This window comes from Rhinoderma darwinii, chromosome 9 (genome assembly GCF_050947455.1).
Source record: "Rhinoderma darwinii isolate aRhiDar2 chromosome 9, aRhiDar2.hap1, whole genome shotgun sequence".
Classification (NCBI taxonomy): domain Eukaryota; kingdom Metazoa; phylum Chordata; class Amphibia; order Anura; family Rhinodermatidae; genus Rhinoderma; species Rhinoderma darwinii.
In genome coordinates this window covers 71,514,264-71,533,834 of record NC_134695.1, presented here as the reverse complement: position 1 = coordinate 71,533,834, position 19,571 = coordinate 71,514,264, and the positions used below count along the sequence as shown (strand labels likewise).

General features: G+C 44.7%; 1 protein-coding gene across 5 annotated transcripts in view; it reads left to right on the top strand.

Annotated features, from left to right (window-relative positions):
• Positions 1 to 19,571, top strand: part of NAV2 (neuron navigator 2) — a 365,925-nt gene that overhangs the window by 341,147 nt on the left and 5,207 nt on the right. For all 5 annotated transcript variants that reach the window (XM_075838119.1, XM_075838117.1, XM_075838116.1 and 2 more), the window contains 14 exons: positions 1,411 to 1,434; positions 1,522 to 1,596; positions 5,700 to 5,783; positions 5,890 to 6,001; positions 6,489 to 6,637; positions 8,826 to 8,998; positions 10,981 to 11,134; positions 13,124 to 13,283; positions 13,996 to 14,093; positions 14,383 to 14,478; positions 14,578 to 14,746; positions 16,806 to 17,041; positions 17,194 to 17,348; positions 18,409 to 18,480. In XM_075838119.1, coding sequence (XP_075694234.1) covers positions 1,411 to 1,434; positions 1,522 to 1,596; positions 5,700 to 5,783; positions 5,890 to 6,001; positions 6,489 to 6,637; positions 8,826 to 8,998; positions 10,981 to 11,134; positions 13,124 to 13,283; positions 13,996 to 14,093; positions 14,383 to 14,478; positions 14,578 to 14,746; positions 16,806 to 17,041; positions 17,194 to 17,348; positions 18,409 to 18,480 — 1,757 coding nt within the window. The remainder of the gene's footprint in view (positions 1 to 1,410; positions 1,435 to 1,521; positions 1,597 to 5,699; positions 5,784 to 5,889; positions 6,002 to 6,488; positions 6,638 to 8,825; positions 8,999 to 10,980; positions 11,135 to 13,123; positions 13,284 to 13,995; positions 14,094 to 14,382; positions 14,479 to 14,577; positions 14,747 to 16,805; positions 17,042 to 17,193; positions 17,349 to 18,408; positions 18,481 to 19,571) is intronic.

Sequence of the window (19,571 nt, the reverse complement as noted above, 5' to 3'; positions counted from 1 at the left end):
AAATAAGTGATGAGGGATCTGCTCCTAGTGTAGTGTCTATGGCCTGCTCTGCGGACAATGCAACGTCTATGGGACCCCGCAGATCGGACGCCGTTCAGTGGGATTAACTCTTTAATTGGGAATTTTCAGAATGTGAGGAATCCTCTACTGCCCTTTATAACATCCCCTCGTCTACATAGTTTTGTCTGCGCAAATAACGACCACCCCCCATAAATACAAAGGATAATAAGTCCTGGTGTTGTCCCCTTTTGTTAGATCATATTCAGTTGTTTCTTAAGTTTATCTGTTTCTGGAAAAGCTGGGTATCAGTATTCACTTCTATTGGGAGAGTGACACAGCTTTTCCAGACTTCTGAGTGGCACATTTGCCTATTACATCCCAGATATTACTACATAACTAGACTTGCCTTTCAGGTCTTTCGGAAATCTATATCTAAGTCTAGGAAAGTTCTGTGATAATTCACTATAGGAGCTTTAATGGCAGCCATATTGATTGTCACCCAGCTTTCCCAGAAACAGATAGAGCTAAGAAATGGCTGACAAAAGAGAAAAAAAAGAGATTATTTTTACCGGCCGTTTTTTTTTATTCTAAAGGGAAGTTTCACCTTTTTATATTGGATGTCTAGAATGAAACATCAAGTAACTTTGCAAGTAGTCTTAATGATAAATCTATCGTTTTGTGTCTACAGCTTCTTTGCAGATCTATGTGTCTCCATGGTAGCAGACTACAAACAAACCCTGTGCAGTCTGCACCTGCTGCCATGTTGTCATCTATCTGTACCCCACTTCTTACTGAATGTATGTAGAGCAAAACTGCAGGATCAGACTACACAGGGTTTGTTTGTAGTCTGTTACCATGGAGACTCACAAGCTTGCATAGGAGCTGTATGCGGAAAACGATACGATTTTTTTTAAATGATTGCTGTTTGCAAAGCTTCTATATGTTTAAAAAAAAGGTGAACATACCCTTGATGAATATTTGCACTACTTGGTCTGTATTTATGGCCCCACTAAACCCTTCTTTGGGGTGCTGACCCGTCCACCTCCTAACAATACAGTCTGATGGCCGCTGTGAGTTTATTGTGCGCTCGTCCTCACAGGATTGTGAGACATTAACAGCTCTTGTTCCAACAGGATTGTATAAAATTCATGACTTGTGTGTTAAATGTCTGCGGCGCCGCCATTAGTCAGGGGGGGGGGGGGGTTACTTTTTTTTTTTCTCCCAGTCTATTACCTAATGCAGCGAGATTTCATGAAAAAACTGTCCAAATAAGGGAAATGAAACAAGTCTGCGCAGATGACGTCTCCTGCTGCTATTTATAGGCGATGAGAGATAGTCAGTATTCCTCACCGCGCTCCGCTGGTCATATTGAGAGTTTTATGTTTTGTTTTTTTTCTTTATCTTTTGCAGCCAGAAGAAAAGTGCCAGTCGGAGGTCAGTACCTGCTGGTTAATCCTCTGTAATAATTCATATATTATTCCAGGGGCAGCGACTTTACACAATTTGTGTGTTATTTTATAGATCCGCAAGTTAAGAAGAGAGTTGGACGCCTCCCAGGAAAAAGTGTCCGCCCTGACGACCCAGCTTAGTGCCAATGTAAGTTGCCTCACCCCTCTATTTCCAGTAATACAGTACAGGTGTCATTGTTTTCCTTCTCTTTCTCTCTAATGTTGTACAATGGGAGATATTATACCTTTATTCCAGGGGAACGGAGTAATTATAACAACGACTGGAAAAAAAAGGTCTGCGGATTTTAGAGGGAAACGCCAACATGTGTGCCCCAAAGGCCACTTTGAGGAACTCTAACCCTGCAATATTCATTTTCTGTTAAGATTTGGTTGCATTCTATTGCTCCCTGTCATCAGCCATTTCAGGGCTGGAGGAGTCCCTGTAGGACAGGTGAATGCAGTCTATTGCTCCCTGTTATCACCCATTTCAGGCCAAGGAGGGGCTGACTAGAGGATAGGTGAATACAATCTATTGTTCGCTGTTATCAACCGCTCTTTTAAGGCTGTGTTCACATGTGGTAGCCATGCCGACATGTGAGCCGGAGTGGTTTCACCGTTGGGACACTCTTAAAGAGTCTCTGTCTCCACATTATAAGTGCCCTGTCTTGTACATGATGTGATCGGCGCTGTAATGTAGGTGACAGTATGACATCAGACTTCTCTCTTGTATCGCCCTCTTAACTTCATTTTGTCGCGCTCTGACACGGGTACCCAGTTTATCGTTACTAAAGTTTTTACTTTATTGTTTACTGTTTCTCATCCTGCATAGTCATTATTGAATAGACACTTCGGCCTGCGTGCCGTAAGCTTTCTCTGCAGTTCCCCATAATCTATGTACGGATGTTCTTTTGTTGTTTATCTTGTTATGTATCTTCAATAAAATAAAGATTTGATAATGTAGGTGACAGCAGTGGTTTTTATTTAGAAAAATTATATATTTTTACTACTTTATGAGCGATTTTTAGCTTTTTGCTAATAAGCTTCTTAATGCCCAACTGGGCGTGTTTTTACTTTAGACCAAGTGGGCGTTGTACAGAGGAGTGTATGACGCTGACCAATCAGTGACCAATCAGCGTCATGCACTTCTCTCCATTCATTTACTCAGCACATAGCGACTTCTAGATCACGCTGTGCTGTCTTATACTGACACATTAACGTTACTGAAGTGTTTAGACAGTGAATAGACATCACCTTCCAGCCAGGACGGGATGTCTATTCACAATCCCGGGCACTTCCGTAACGTTTGTGTGTGATTTACAGCAGAGCAAAGCGTAATCTCGCGAGATCACGCTGTAAATGACAGGTTACAGCGAGATTACGCTTTGCTCTGCTATAAGTCACACACAAACGTTACCGAAGTGCCGAGATTGTGAATAGACATTCCTTCCAGCCAGAACGCAATGTCTATTCACTGTCTAAACACTTCAGTAACGTTAATGTGTCAGTATAAGACAGCACAGCGTGATCTAGCAGGATCACTATGCGCTGAGTAAATGAATGGAGAGAAGTGTATGACGCTGGTTGGTCACTGATTGGTCAGCGTCATACACTCCTCTGTACAACACCCACTTTGTCTAAAGTAAAAACACGCCCAGTTGGGCATTAAGAATCTAATTCGCATAAAGCTAAAAATCGCTCATAAAGTGGTAAAAATAAATCGTTTTTCTAAATAAAAAGCATCACGGTCACCTACATTACAGCGCCCATCTCCTTATATAGGAGACAGGGCACTTATAATGTGGTGACAGAGCCTCTTTAAGAGCGGCTGATAACAGGCAACAATAGATTTTATTCACCTGTCCTACAGTCACAGTCTAACACTGCCGCACTATTAAGTCCCATTCACATTTTCAGGATTTGATGAGGATTTCGGTGTGGATTACGCGGACAGATTTGAGGGTTTTCTCCCGGCGCCGGCGTTATTTGTAGTGTTAGCGGCACAATGCGCGGAGCTCACACATCCTGCTCTTCTTTGTGCCTCGCTCTGTTGTCTCGGTAAATGTTTGGACAGCGCTGTGCGGCGGATTCCTCGCGCTCCGATGAGCATGTTTTAGGTGAATAAGCAGAAGCGGCGTGAGGTTTCCCAGAGGTGTGGATGATGTTTACGTCTCTCGTGTTTCCTACATGTGTCCCTATACAGAGGCGGCATGGCGGGAGCGTTTACATTCATTGTCCAGTGATTTTCTATGGCGCAGGTGGTCAGATCTATAAATAGATGAAGCAGACGCCAACCCTCAATACTATTCAGACTCCCACCGGCTTATTTGATGTATTGTGTTTTCCTTTATACGCATCACAACATTACAAGGATTTCAAAGGAATAACCTGATCTTTCAAAGGATTATTTGAACTTTTTTTTTTATATACACTATCCTTAAAGGGACTCTCCACTTTGTTCAATCCCTACTTGTTAGAAGGGTCCCTTGACAATAAGTTGATCACAAAGTGTCCCTGTGCTGGAACCCCAGCGATCAGTTGTTATCTGTGGGGAAACCTGGCAGTAAGTGTTCAGTTTCCCTGCAGTGCCACCACAGGAGAAATTAAGTATTACACCGTGTCCATTCATATCGATGTGTTGTGTGTGTAATACAGGACGGGTCCTCCAGAGACGCTTTATGTAACCGCTCTCCACTCTGACCAAGAGATGAGGATCCAGAACAGACGACCCCCCTCTATGAATTCCCTAATAGGATGTATGAAAATTGGTTTTTCTAAACTGGACGATCCCTTTTAAAGCAGAAGTATCTCAGTATTTCTTACCCCCACTGTCCGCAGTTTGCCTCTACTTCATTAGGACACAGCTATATTCTGTGACTCCATCTTAACTACACTGTATTTTGGTGTATGAGGCAGTCTGAAATCCACCTCCTGTTTCCTTCTGTTCCCCCATGCTTTGCACTGCAGTTATTCTCCATTAGGGCACTGATATGCTCAGTGAACCCCCAACTTAACTACATTGTCTATTAATGTCGGAGGTCTAAAATCCAGCTATTGTTTTATTACGGGCTCAGGCTGCTGTTGTATCCCCATGCTTTGCACTGCAGCGCTGCTTGTTCTTTTTGGCTGCTGTATATAAGCCCAAGGTCAGTAGGAAGTCTGTAAAGTTATATTCAAGCAAGGAATGATTAAGAACTACAAAGAACATAACTAAGAGTGAGAAATGAAGGTCATTACATAACTGAGGGACAACATGTTAGAGTTCCTCCGTAAGTCAGCAGCTTATAAAAGTGCCGTATTCTGGAGATATGGGACTGCACTAGTCGTTGTGGGGGCAGGGATATTTTTTAACTTCTTGTTACTCATCCCTTTGAAGAACACTACAGTTTCTCCAGCCAGAAATGGCTGATAACAGGGAACAGTAGCTTTCATTCAACCATGCAGCAAATGGGGAGAAGAAAGGACTATAAGTTTAGTTTCCTTTGCTCTGCTAAATTCTCTGTGACCCCGTTATCTGTCCTCATGGTGTGAAGGATTCTCCGGCCGTGCAGCAGCGGCTTCACCGGGATGTGCTGATGACGGGTCCGGCGTTCTACAGGGATTTGCTTTATTTGTTCTCCGTGTCACTATAACCTGAAGAACTGGCGATTCAGCTGCGAGACGTTCCAGCACCCGGCAGACACATTCCTCGTCCACATGTCGGGGCCTCGTCCTGTGCGGTACTACCCGACCCTCGCACCTCATTTGTAAAAATTCCTTCTGCGCCAGATTTCTGTACCACGTAACACCCGCTCCGTGTTTATCAAAGTCTTCGTTTCTAGAAGAAAAAAAAAATCACGCACTGATGGGAGAAAGTCTCGTCTTCCGCAAACAAATTCACCAGTCCGGTCAATAAGACGACACCGCACGTCCTGCAGGTTTTCTTATTAATGTAGAAAATAGACATTCGAGCCGGCCATAGACACTAGTAGTCGTCCATTGCTGTCACCCTCGACTCCTCTGTTACCATGCATTTTTATGTTATTCCATAGAGGAGAGATAAGCGGCGTACATACATTTGTTTACTGCTTATCTCCGGGGAAGGAGATTTCATCAGAATTTCATCCTACCTGTCCAATCTTTGCAACCCTTGACTCTAGGGGCTGTTTGGAGGCCCCCATAGACATTAGATTGTCAGTGGTCCTCCGCTGGATCGGATTATATCTTTTTTTATAGAAAGAATGTGGTTTATTCTGTGTTTAATTCTCATTCCAGGCTCATCTCGTTGCCGCCTTTGAACAAAGTTTGAGCAACATGACAATCAGGCTGCAGAGTATTACCATGTCGGCAGAACAGAAGGTACTGCTGGGAGTTGTAGTGTTGCAAAAGCTAGAGAGCTGCGGGATGGAGACTATTGCATGGACCGCTCGTGAATCTTATGTCCTGGTTTTCTTCTTTTTCTCAGGATTCAGAGCTGAATGAGTTAAGGAAAACCATAGAACAATTGAAGAAGCAGAACGCCGCGGCACAGGCCGCCATTAACGGTGTCATCAACACCCCGGAGCTCAGCTGCAAAGGTAATAATAGTCCGCTGCCTCCCCCAGGGCTGCTCCGTCTCCGGGTAATTTCTGATGCAATCTGCTGAGCGCTAGACAAGTCTGCTGAGAAAATACAATTATAAGGCAATGGTCGCCCAACCGTGTAACCATAGCGCCAGTCCAGGAATTGTCATAAAGCTGCCTTCACGTGTGACGATAATCTGCTGAGGAAGGAGCGGACAATCCCTATATTATGTCTGTGGTGGCAAAGGAGGGTGGGGGGGGTCGTAATGTTCTGCAAAAGTTAGGGCTCACTTTGCAGGAACTTACTTATTTGCTTATAGGTGGCGCTATGGTGCACGTGTGCTCTGTGGCATGTACGGGCAGCAGTGTTATAGAACTACAAGTTTCTGGACTTCCATTCTTGTCCTTGTTGGTCCTCATATTGTTTTTATTATTATTTGTAATTTTTTTGCATTTCATTAATATTTCAAATCATTTATTTAAATATATTCCTCCCCTACAGGAAATGGTACAAGCCAGTCAGCTGACCTACGTATCCGGCGGCAGCACTCGTCCGATAGCGTCTCCAGCATTAACAGTGCCACAAGTCACTCCAGCGTGGGCAGCAACGTGGAAAGCGACTCCAAGAAGAAAAAGAACCGGAAGAACTGGGTGTGTAGAGCGGTCACTAGAGGGTTACTAGGTTATACTGATGGTCAGTAAGAGGTTTGCCCGTCCTCAGACCACCTATGTGCTGCACTCTCAGACCACCTATATGCTGCACTCTCAGACCACCTATGTGCTGCACCCTCAGACCACCTATGTGCTGCACCCTCAGACCACCTATGTGCTGCACCCTCAGACCACCTATGTGCTGCACCCTCAGACCACCTATGTGCTGCACCCTCAGACCACCTATGTGCTGCACCCTCAGACATCCTTAAAAGGGTATTCCACTTAAAGCGACCCTCCGGTCCCAGGACAAATATGATGTGGTATATGGAGTAATATTACCTGGCGGTCTTCAGCTGTGCCCCTCTGCCGTGGATCCGCTGTTTTAGGGTCCCCTTTGTGCTGTCCCAAAATGGCTGAGACACTCCCACTGTCCGCAGATTGGCCAGAGCTTCTCATGTGAGCGGTTAGGTCCAATCTGTGAACAGAGGGAGTGTCTTAGACTCAGTCTGAGCAGCGCTGTGGCCTATTTGAGTCAACACAGAGCGGACCCTAAAAATACAGATCCACGGCATACGGGGGCAACTGGAGGGCACCAGGTAATATTACTCCATATACCCCATTACATTTATCAATTTGTCCTGGGACCAGAGTGTCGCTTTAAACAATGTCAGAAATGCGAGTTCATCTGAGGTACGACTTCTGGGATCTCCACTAACCCCGAGGATAAATGGGTTCTGGTCCACCGCAGAAAGATGGCTGCACGTGCATGAAACTTTTGCAAATACTCATAGCAACCGATCCCATGTCCACTCCTTATACGTCCAGATATTGAGCAGGAAATCCGCGTTCACATTTCTTTGTCATCGTCTTTTCTTGTGCTTTTGGCTTTCTTTCCCTGTATTGATTACCAATTTGTTAATATTAGTTGTTCCTTAAAGAGACAGTACACCTAAAGTCTGCCTTCCTTCCATTACAGTAGCATAGCAATACAATTCTCCTCTGTTATCAGCCACTTCAACTTTCTTTACTTGGATAAGTCCAGAAAACTCCCTGCCCCCGTGATCAGTGCTTCTAGTGCTGATAACCTCCAGAACTATTTACATTCCTATTTTTCCATGTCTTCTTGCGCTGCTGCATCTTTTACACTCTCGAGACTTTAGCTTTACTGCTCCTTTAATTATTGTCCTTGTTATTCATCATCAGCCTGGTTTTGATTCGTTGCTTCTAATAATATTACGTTGGACATACACACAGATATTTTGGGAGGGGAACGTTTTTTTTCTTTCTGGAGGTGGACAACCCCTTTTAATAAATTGGGTCCCTCTATGATTAGAGGGGGTCCTGCTGCAGGGACCCTAAGGGTCAGTTCACACGTTCAGGATTCGATGCAGATTTGCATTGCGGAATACGCAGAGCAAATCCGCATCATTTTACTGTACAATGCAAGTAGATGGGTTTTTACGATCCCAAACCACACGCAGCGTATTTCTACATTGCAGATTTATAGATGCGGATATCAATTTTATATCCGCACCATGTCCGTTCCTCACCGGATTCAATGGGTATTAATTGCAAATTTTCAATATAGAAATCAATTTGATGTTAAAATCTATAATGAAATCCGCACTTAATATGCGGATTTCATCCGAGCCGTTATTACCAAAAGTGATCAGCCGCTCCGCTCCGGATAAAGTGCGACATGAAGCATCACACGGCACCCATTGGAATGTATAAGAGTCCATGTAAGGGACCGGATGAGGACAGTTCAGATCCTCAGTAGACCAGCACTGTACATTGTCTGTGTGTATGGCCAGCGCTCCCCGTGCCGTAGATTTCCAGGATTAGGAAATGCAGAAATCTCCCGTCTCCTGTTCCTATTTGTCAGTATTTTGTGCATAAGGCATTTTCCTGTCTTGTTTAAATTGTCTTTTTGTTTTTTTTCTCCCCCTCCTGCTCCCTTCTGCTTGCTTGTCCTGTCCCAGGTGAATGAGGTAAGGTCTGCCGTCCTCCCGTCACTCCTCCTGTCATCACATTATCTCCTCCATTCACCTCCACCACCAGCTCATTCTTCATATTATAGTCATCGTTCCTCTCGGCAGCTCATCCCCCCCCTGTCACTGTCTGTGTGCTCCGTCTCCCAGCCCCCGGCTCCTCCAGCTCTCACATTATTTTCCTTTGCTTGCAGCTGAGAAGCTCCTTTAAACAAGCCTTCGGTAAAAAGAAGTCGCCCAAATCCGCGTCTTCCCATTCCGACATTGAGGAAATGACCGACTACTCGCTGCCGTCCTCACCAAAGTTGCCGCATACCAACACTATTCTGTCCACTCCGCTCATGAGAAGCTCCCAGTCCAGCTCCATGTAAGTCAATGTTCATATATTATATTATGTGCTACGTGGCCTATAACAAGGCTCATCCTGATCTTCCTGGTTCATTGGTTGAATGCTAGAATATTGTTCTTCAACACAGCGTTCCTCCAAACTATTTTGCACCAAGGACCAGTTTCATACAAGAAAATTTATATATCGCAGATTTTCCACAGCGGAATTTGTTATTGGCAGAATAATACAGTAGCAGCAAAGTGGATGAGATAAAACAAATCTCCACACGCTGCGAAAATACTGAACGGAAGAACCGCTCAGAGATTGACCTGCGCTGCGGGTTTTCCCCATTGAATTCATTGGTGAGGTAAATCCTGCAAGAAATAGCAGTTGTTGCTTTTATTGCGGCAGAATCGCATCGATTCCGCCGCAAAAACGCAACTCAGAAAAAAATTTATATATATATATATATATATATATATATATATATATATACTTTTATATACCCAGAAGTCTGTGTTTTTCTCCCAGGCCGGCCTCCTGGGATGACGTTTCATCCCATGTGACAGCTGCAGCGGCGGTCAGGTCACGAGGATGAAATATTAAACCGGGAGGCCGACCTGGATGACACGTTCTCCCAGGAGGCCGGCCTGCTAGCGGGCCGGCTAAATGCTCAGCAGTTTTCCGCAGCGGACATTCCGGCCGAAATATTGTACCACAGTTTGGTGCCGTTTTTCTCCCGGAATTCCCTGCGGATACCAGACACCGCGGCCCAGTACCAAATGATACGCGGGCCGCTGGTTGGGGATCGCTGCTCTAAAACACAGATCTCTAATTGCATTACCGCTCCTTTTTGGTTTATAGAGGGGGAACCCAATCCGAGCCCCCCTCTATTTCCTCTATATGCTCTATTAGTACATATGACTAGGAGTCTCCTTTAATGTACTGCAGATCGTTACTTCCTCCAGATCTCCGCATCCTGAGACTAAGCTCCGGCCCGTCCTGGTAATTGGAGGAGTTTACAATTCATTAATCATTTAATTACCATATTATGCATAATTGATCAATTACAGAAATCCGCACGATCTTGTCAGGACAAGCGATGACGTCGACGTTGCACCTATGAGTGGCGGAAACTGATCGTTCCCGTGTGCAGAGCAACATTCTGGCCCCCGAATCATACCCGTTCTATTAAGGGTGTATTGATAAGTTCCGGTTTTGTGTCTTTTTTTTTTTGGGCAGAATTTCAAGGTTTTGCTACAATTTTGCTGAAAAAGCGGCAACAAAAGTCCACAAAACCAGCACGTGTAAATACGAGTTTACAAAACCAGCACGAGTTCTCCGGATTTATGTAGATAACGCTTAATCATTGTGTAATTAAAAGTTCTGCAGATTTCTAATATACTTTGATTCAGTTTATCTCCATATTCATGTTCTCTGCTTGCTGTAAGTGAATTGAGACATTCTTGTTAACATTCAGATACTGAAAACCTGTGCAGATCTAATAATTCTTACAGCTGAGGTTTTGTTACAATTGCATTCAGTCTAGACAATCCTCTGCGATTTAAACACATCACCACTAATCTTATCTAATGTGCTGATAGTTTGCTACAATGTATCAGTTTAGGTAAAATGTATGGAGTCCACACTGTTTATCTCACATAGGATTGTGTAGGCTGAATACATGTAAGGGGGTGATACGGTACCACCCTTACATACAACTGTAACAATCTCCCAGCTGTGAGAAGTATTAGATCATGAAGTGTTTTCAGTCTTTGTATATAAACAGGAATGCTCACGTTCACTGACAGTAAGCAGAAATCCTAAAAATGGTGAGGAATTGAAACACAAAGAATATTAGAAAATTGGAGGGAATAACAATCCTGGATCTGCTCAGTCCTGGCAGGGACTATATATTGTATTTATAGTCCGCGCGCGCTGCCAGCGTATTCTGCCTGGATTCTGTCTCCAGCAGGTTCCTCTAAGGACACAGCTTCATAAACATCATATTATCTTTTCAGACTCTCTGATTGCTCCGTAAATGAGGCTGACAGCGTTCTGCAGCTGCGCAACGAGCTCCGTGACAAGGAGATGAAGCTGACCGACATCCGACTGGAAGCCTTGAGCTCCGCACATCAGCTGGATACACTGCGAGAAGCCATGAACAGAATGCAGGTACTGAACTGGAACCCGCAGATGCTCCGCACCGCCGTGCATGCACCCGCAGTACCAGTGCTGACCATTTGGTGGCAGAATATAATCATATTTGTCAACTAATCGCAAAGATATTGAGCAACTTAAAGAGGCTCTGTCACCAGATTATCAAATCCCTATCTCCTATTGCATGTGATCGGCGCTGCAATGTAGATAACAGCACAGTTTTTGTTTTTGTTTTTTAAAAACAATCATTTTTGCCCAAGTTATGAGCAATTTTGTATTTATGCAAATGAGCTTTTCAATGGACAACTGGGCGTGTTTTCTCGTTTTACCATCTGGGCGTGTATTGTGTTTTTACCAACTGGGCGTTGTGAATAGAAGTGTATGACGCTGACAAATCCGCGTCATTCATTTCTCATCGTTCCCACCCAGCTTCTTTCACCGCAGACACACAGCGTGACGTCACCCACAGGTCCTTCAACATTGTCGTCGGACAAAGAAGATACATCGGCTCCAGGCGTCCAAAAGGTTAATATGCTCGTCTCTAGGGAGTTTGCTATGCTTACCTGCACTGTACCCTCTGGCGCCTGGAGCTGATGTGTCTTCTCTCTTCCGATGCCAAGGTTGAAGGACCTGTGGGTGACGTCACGCTGTGTGTCTGCAGTGAAAGAAGCTGGGTGGGAACGATGAGACGTGTATGACGACCCTCTCCCCTATTGACTCTGCAGCCCCTTCTGTCTTCCCCTGACCACAAATCTTATCAGATCAAATTTGATCATAATTAAGCTTCAATTCACATTTAGAATTGGGGTTGTTTTCACCTAAAACTAACATTAATAATAATAAAAAAAATAATAAAAGCTACAAAGGTTCATAGCCTTGGGGATAGATAAGTTATTTTCTGATTTTTTTTGCAAGTGAAGCTTAATCATTGCATAATAATACAAAATTCTGCAACTTTCTAATAGACTTTATGTTTCCATTTCTTTCAAAATCTCTGCTTGTTGTAAGTAAAAATATCCTTGTTGACATGCAGAAGCTAAAAGCTTATACAGATGTAGAACTTCTCACAGATGATAATTTGTTACAATTGTATCCAGTCTAGACAATTTTTTGTGAGCTAAATGCATCAGTAGCACAAATCTCTCTCCTGTCCTGATAGATTGTTACAATGTATCAGCGCAGATAATATGTATCGGTCCGGACTCCAGACCGTTTATATCAGAGGATTGTCTAGACTGGATAAAATAGTTACAAATCAAGAATTATTAGGTCTGTACGGGTGCAAGTTCTGTATGTAAACAAAAATGGTGCCAATCACTGACAACAAGCACAGATCTTGTATATGATGAGGAATTGATTGCAGAACTTTTCACTATACAATGATTAAAGGGGGTTTTACACGGGGCGATTATCGGGCAGATCATTAGTTGATATAACACTCGTTGCCGATAATTGTCCTGTGTGAACCGATCAGTGATCAGCAGATGAACGAGCAAACACTGGATCATCTGCTGATCGGATCGTTTTAAAAAAGTAAAATGTTATCGTTGTCGGCAGCGCATCTTGGTGTGTAAACAGGGGGACGCGCTGCCGACATGATAATAACGTATGGGGACGAGCGATCAGAGTAATGACCGCTCATCCCCATCCATCCGTGTGACGGGAGAAAACGAGCGCCGATCATTGATGTCTCGTTGATCGCTGCATCGGCCGATGTAAAAGGGCCTTAATATGTATTTACATATAATTTGAAAACCTTTCTTACCTCTGTGATCCATTGTTTCCCTGGGAGATAAGCGGCAGGAGCTGAACTTTAAATGTGGTAAAATAACGTTGTAAAGCTGCTGGGATTTGTAGTGCATCTGTAGCTTTTCTTCATTAATCAGCAATTCACCACATAGATATTGATGGCATCCTCTGGTTACTGATATCACTGTACGACGTCCTTTCTGACACCGCTGATCGCATCATATGATCGGACTAATATTATTTTCTCCTGTCTAGACGGAGATCGAGAAGCTAAAATCCGAGAATGATCGCTTGAAATGTGATGGTACAGGAAAATGCAGCAGGACACCTTCTCAGATCTCAATCTCCTCTTCCCCAAGACATTCTGTAGGATTCTCACAGCCCGGAATAACCATGACGGAGTCCACCAGCCTGGGTAAATGGATGGGAACAAATAGTTAATAAATATTTGCATTTACACTCGGGGTTGTAATACATTTTAAAGGGCCAGCGTCAGCAGCCTGGCTCAATTTCCTTATAAACGGAGCCCCTATAAGAAGGAGACGGGGAATAGAATGTCATTAAAGGGTTTTCCGTTTTAGGTACATAAAGCTTAATCACTGTATAACTAAAAAGTTTTAAAATGTCTTAATATTTAGTTTATCACAATTTTCAAAATCTCTGCTTGCTGTCAGTGAACGAGAACACCGTTGTACACTCAGAGACAGCAGCTGCAGCACAAATAAATCTGCTATTTGCTACAATGTATCAGTCTGTATTCCAGGCTGTTTAGCCTGCTGTCTGGACTGATACAATCATCTCCACTTCTCAGCTGAGAGCAGGACAGTATGTAAACAATCGTTTTCTCATTCCCTGACAGCAAGCAAAGATCCTGAACATAATAAGGCATTGAAACAAAGTTGCAGAACTTTCCATTGATAAAAAACAGAAAACCTCTTTAAAGGCCATGCGCTATTGCTGTCTTTGGGTCCACTCTCCATAATGCTCCACACTGAAGCTTGATCGTACATAATCAGTTCAGACTCTGGCGATGGGGGTTTTAAAAGGGATTTTGGGGGTTCCTGTACATTCTCTTTAGCCTGAGGTTTTCGCAGTTCATGTTTCTTATGTGCTGGTATTTCTTACAGACATGTTGCTGGATGACTCCGCCGATGGCACGATGCGCAGGGAGAGCCGTCATGTGAAGATCGTTGTGAGCTTCATGGAGGAGATGAAATGGAGAGAGGTGGGTGATGGGTACATGAATCTCACTACTACATCCTACCCCCGTGCACGTCATATTACACTATTGGTTTCTGTAGCGTATAGAAGAAGCTAAGGATTGTGGGTAATGACACATCCTACTGGTAGGCACAAGCATGGACGATCCCATTGTCCTGCACTGTAAGAAAAGTTTTTTTGGGTGAAAAAACAGTTTTTAGTACACGGCGCCACCCAGTGGCCACATGATGAATATAGAAAAGTTTATCAATCAGTAGCTTTTCCCTTATCACACACTCTTTTCCTTCCCGCAGGAATGCCGGCCTCGTGTCTTCCTTGTCGGGTGCATCGGTGTTGGCGGCAAAACAAAATGGGACGTTCTAGATGGCGTGGTCCGAAGATTGTTCAAGGTAAACGATCAATGCTACTCTAGGGCCACACCTTTATAAAATAGGTGATCGCAGTAAAGTATCACTCAGCTGCTGTAACTGCCACTGTGTATTTTGCAGGAATATTTAGTACATCTGGATCCAATAACACAACTGGGGCTGAATTCCGATAGCGTCGTTGGCTACAGCATCGGGGAGATCAAACGGATGAACACAGCTGCGACCCCGGAGCTGCTCCCCTGCGGGTACCTCGTTGGGGAGAACGACACCATTTCTGTCACTTTAAAAGGTACGGACGGGTATTATTGAAGGGATTTGTCTGCTTCAAGTATGTAATAGAGGGGAGTCCTCTACTTAAGAGCGCCCTCTATTGGCCACGTGATTTAAAGGGAATGTGTCGCTAGAAATTATTATTTTTTGTTAAACAGTTAGTGTATAAATGATTAAACATTGTTCTAATTTTTTTAATTTTTCTCACGAGTCAGGAAATATTATAAATTAGATTCTAATTTATAACATTTCCCAGCGCTGGTCAATAGATGGAGCAATTCCCAAAATTGCAGCATTGCATGTGGTAAAGCAACCACATTGCTTTATGCTGCAAAATTTTAGAAGACACACTCGCTCTAGTGTCCTCACACAATCCCCCCCTCCTTTATCCTGGCTAGTGCCGGGAGAAACGAGGGGATTGAACGGTCAAACCTCCTACACTGTGTCGCCATTTTTTGAGCGAATACACAGTGTAGTAAGTTTACATACAGTAGTAATCACACATTAAAACACGTACATACACAGACCTAACTTACCTGCTCCTGCCGCCGCCGCTCCCTCTGGTCCGTCTGCTCCCTCCGCTCCAAGTGCTTGCATTAGAACACATGTCCGGAAGCCGCGACCGGAAGTAGTAATCTTACTGTCCGGCCGCGGCTTCCGGTCCACAAGAAAATGGCGCCGGACGTCGCTCGGCCGAAGACCTTCAATTTGGACAGTGTGGGAGCGGCGCATGCTCCGTTCCCACACAGACGGCGTACAGCATAGTGGATGGAATGGGTCCCGTTCGCATTCACTATGGGGCTGTATGTGCCGTTAATCGACACATACAGAGATGGAAAAAAAAATGTCAGCCCCCATAGAGAAGTAAAAGTTAAAAAATAAAAAAAAGTAAAACACAAACACACAAATAAATAAAACATTTTTTAATAAAACACTAAAAGCAAATTGATATAAAAAAATATTTTTTCGCGACACTGGTCCTTTAAAGAGGCTCTGTCACCAGATTTTGCAACCCCTATCTGCTATTGCATGTGATCGGCGCTGCAATGTAGATTACAGTAATGTTTTTGGCCAAGTTATGACCATTTTTGTATTTATGCAAATGAGGCTTACAAAAGTCCAAGTGGGCGTGTTTAAAGTAAAAGTCCAACTGGGCGTGTATTATGTGCGTACATCGGGGCGTGTTTACTACTTTTACTAGCTGGGCGTTCTGACGAGAAGTATCATCCACTTCTCTTCAGAACGCCCAGCTTCTGGCAGTGCAGACACAGCGTGTTCTCGAGAGATCATGCTGTGTCGTCACTCACAGGTCCTGCATCGTGTCAGACGAGCGAGGACATCGGCACCAGAGGCTACAGATGATTCTGCAGCAGCATCGACGTTTGCAGGTAAGTCGATGTAGCTACTTACCTGCAAACGCTGATGCTGCTGCAGAATCATCTGTAGCCTCTGGTGCCGACACGATGCAGGACCTGTGAGTGACGTCACAGATCTGCACTGCCAGAAGCTGGGCGTTGTGAAGAGAAGAGGATGTTACTTCTCATCAGAACGCCCAGCTAGTAAAAGTAGTAAACACGCCCCGATGTACGCACATAATACACGCCCACTTGTACTTTTACTTTAAACACACCCACTTGGACTTTTGTAAGCCTCATTTGCATAAATACAAAAATGGTCATAACTTGGCCAAAAATGCTCGTTTTTTAAAAATAAAAACGTTACTGTAATCTACATTGCAGCGCCGATCACATGCAATAGGAGATAGGGGTTGCAAAATCTGGTGACAGAGCCTCTTTAAATGCAGATAAATTCCACATGTATAGTCAGTGGGATGCAGGAGTGGCAATCGCACGCGGGCATGAATTGCCACGCTGTCCCATGAGGGCACCGCAGGTAGGTGGGCAGTGGTGTGACGCCGGGGGCACACTAATATATTGACAATCTATGCAGCGGTCTCATTATACAGATGGGACGTATATCATATATAGGGTGCAGGTATAGAACGGTAGCTGGAGGGCCCACAAATGTCTAGCTCCGTCCCTGTGTGTAACATTTTTTCTTTCCTGCATTTCCCTCAGGTCTCTGTGAGAACAGCCTGGACAGCCTTGTGTTCGAGACGTTGATCCCCCGACCAATATTACAGCGATACGTCTCATTATTGATGGAACATAGAAGGATTATCTTGTCCGGTCCAAGTGGCACAGGGAAAACGTACCTGGCTAATCGTCTGTCCGAGTACATGGTGCTGTGCGAGGGGCGGGAGCTGACGGACGGGATTATCGCCACTTTTAATGTGGATCACAAGTCCAGTAAGGTAATAATTCCTGAATATACCAACAACTTCTCCTCCCGTAGGGTTAATAATACCATAGAGAGCGACACTACACCAATATATGAGATACCTGCATAAATAGCAATTCCCTAATACAGGCTGCGCTTTATAACTCACACCGTTCCGTCCTCCAGGAGCTGCGTCAGTATCTCTCCAACCTCGCCGACCAGTGCAACAGCGAGAACAACGCCGTGGACATGCCCCTCGTCATTATCCTGGACAATCTCCACCACGTCAGCTCGCTGGGCGAGATCTTCAATGGACTCCTGAACTGCAAATATCACAAATGGTAATGATGGATCCCGGGCACTATATGTGTCTGTATCCCACTGTCTGGACGGGCCGGGGGAATGCGGCCTAAACCTCGGGAGGGACAATGCATGGAAAAAGTTGCTGCGATCATTGTGCACCAGACACATCACGTTAGAGCCGTAAATCAGGGGGATTGTGGAGGGAAGTCTGTGACGTGCCCCCCTCTATAAGCAAACCGTGGGATACGTCGCTAATAGGCTTCCACTGTAACAAAAACTTAAAGGCCCTGTTCACACTGAGGTTTTTGCAGATGGAAAAATCTGCCTCAAAATTCTTTTAGTTTTGAGGCAGACTTTGACCTGCCGGCAGAACATTTGCCACGTTTTTTCATTGCGTTTTTCGCCCGCGGCCATTGAGCGGTGCAGGCAAAAAACGCGATCTCTGCCTCCCATTGATGTCTATGGGAGGTCAGAGACGGAAACGCCCGAAGAAAAGGCATGCCGCTTCTTTCTCCCGCTAGCGTTTTCTACCGCTCGCGGGGAAAAAACCGCCTCCAATTCCTTTTGAAATCAATGGGAGGTGTTTCTTGGGGATGTTTCTGACACGGTTTCCACATCCAAAACAGCGCCAGAATACTCAGTGTGAACGTACCCTTATGAGGCTTTTGAATACGTGTATATGCCGGGTGCTTTCCAAACTCTTCATTTGAGGTAGATTTTGACCTGCCTGCACCCTTTGCAGCGTTTTTCGGCCGCAGCCATTGAGCGCTGCGGGCAAAAAACGCATCAAAAATCGCTTTCTCTGCCTGTCATTGATGTCAATGGGAGGTCAGAGATGGAAACACCTGAAGAAAGGGCAAGACGCTTCTTTTTCCCGAAAAAACCGCCTCCGCCTCCTATTGAAATCAATGAGAGGCATTTTCGGACGTTTTTTGGCGCGGTTTCCGCATTAAAAACAGCACCAAGAGACTCTGTGTGAATAGGGCTGTACGCTGAACGTAGGCCTGTAATGTGAACGCCGCTCTCCGGCAGGACGCCATCCTGGATAGTTGTGAATATGTCGTTCATTTAATGAATCTGTTTTTTGTTTTTTTTCAGTCCGTACATAATCGGCACCATGAACCAGGCCACGTCGTCCACCCCCAATCTACAACTTCATCATAACTTCCGGTGCGTCTCAATTCTGCCTTAGGCTAGAGCTCCACAACAACTCTTGTTTGTATGACGATCACGATAAAATCACGGATGTAATTGTCGCCGTTCACCAGCAACACGAAATCTCCATTTTACTGTGACCGTCATGTGACCAAATGTCAGGTGGAGCCCTCGTCCTCGTTATGAAGATCTATTTCTGTGCAATGTCTTTATGTGGTTATGAGACCTGTCATTAGTGTGATCATTGTTACTACTCATAGTCACTTACGCCATTTTGGAGCAAAAAAGTTGCATACGTTTTTTTGTTGCAATGAATGGCAGTCACATATAGAATTCAGTCACACAGCAGAAATTTGTGCGGGTTGTTTCTGCAGCATGTGGTTCTGCAAGCCCAATTCAGATGTATGGGACAGGCGCAGAAATGTCTGCAATGTGTGAATACGAACTAACACCTTAACGACCTCCCACCGTCTTTTAACAGCAGGCCGTGCAGGTGCTTAGTCTACAGTGACATCTTTTGGCGTCGCTGTAGAAGAGGCTGATGAGCGCTCATCCTCTAAGCAGGAGATGTAACTAACCGCTCCTGATCTTAGATCAGCCTGCTGAATACAGATGGGATCGGAAAACATTAGAACCCCAGCTGTTTAACCCTTTGATCGCCGCGGTCCGTGACCGCGGCAAGATCAAAGGGAACTCCCCTCTTTGATCGAGTCACTGGAAACCTGGTGACATGATCAAAGAGCAGGGAATCCCTCTGCAGTCAGCCCAGGGGACCTAGAAAGGACCCCAGGGCTGTCTGTTCAGTTTGCCTGCTTTTCGGGCACACTATGTGATATCATAACGCCTCATGCACACGACCGTGTGCGCCGGCCGAGTCCCGTCAATGGTCCGAGGAAAGATGGAGCATGTCCAATCTTTCCTCGAATCGGAGACTCGGATAATTTTTCACGGACCCGATTCACCCGTTAAAGTGAATGGGTCCGTGAAGACTATCGCGTGCCACTCGGATGCCGTAAAAAACGGCCCCAGTGGCACAATGGTCGTGTGCATGAGGCGTAACAGCAGCCTGTGTCATAGTATACACCATATAATGTATTAGCATACAG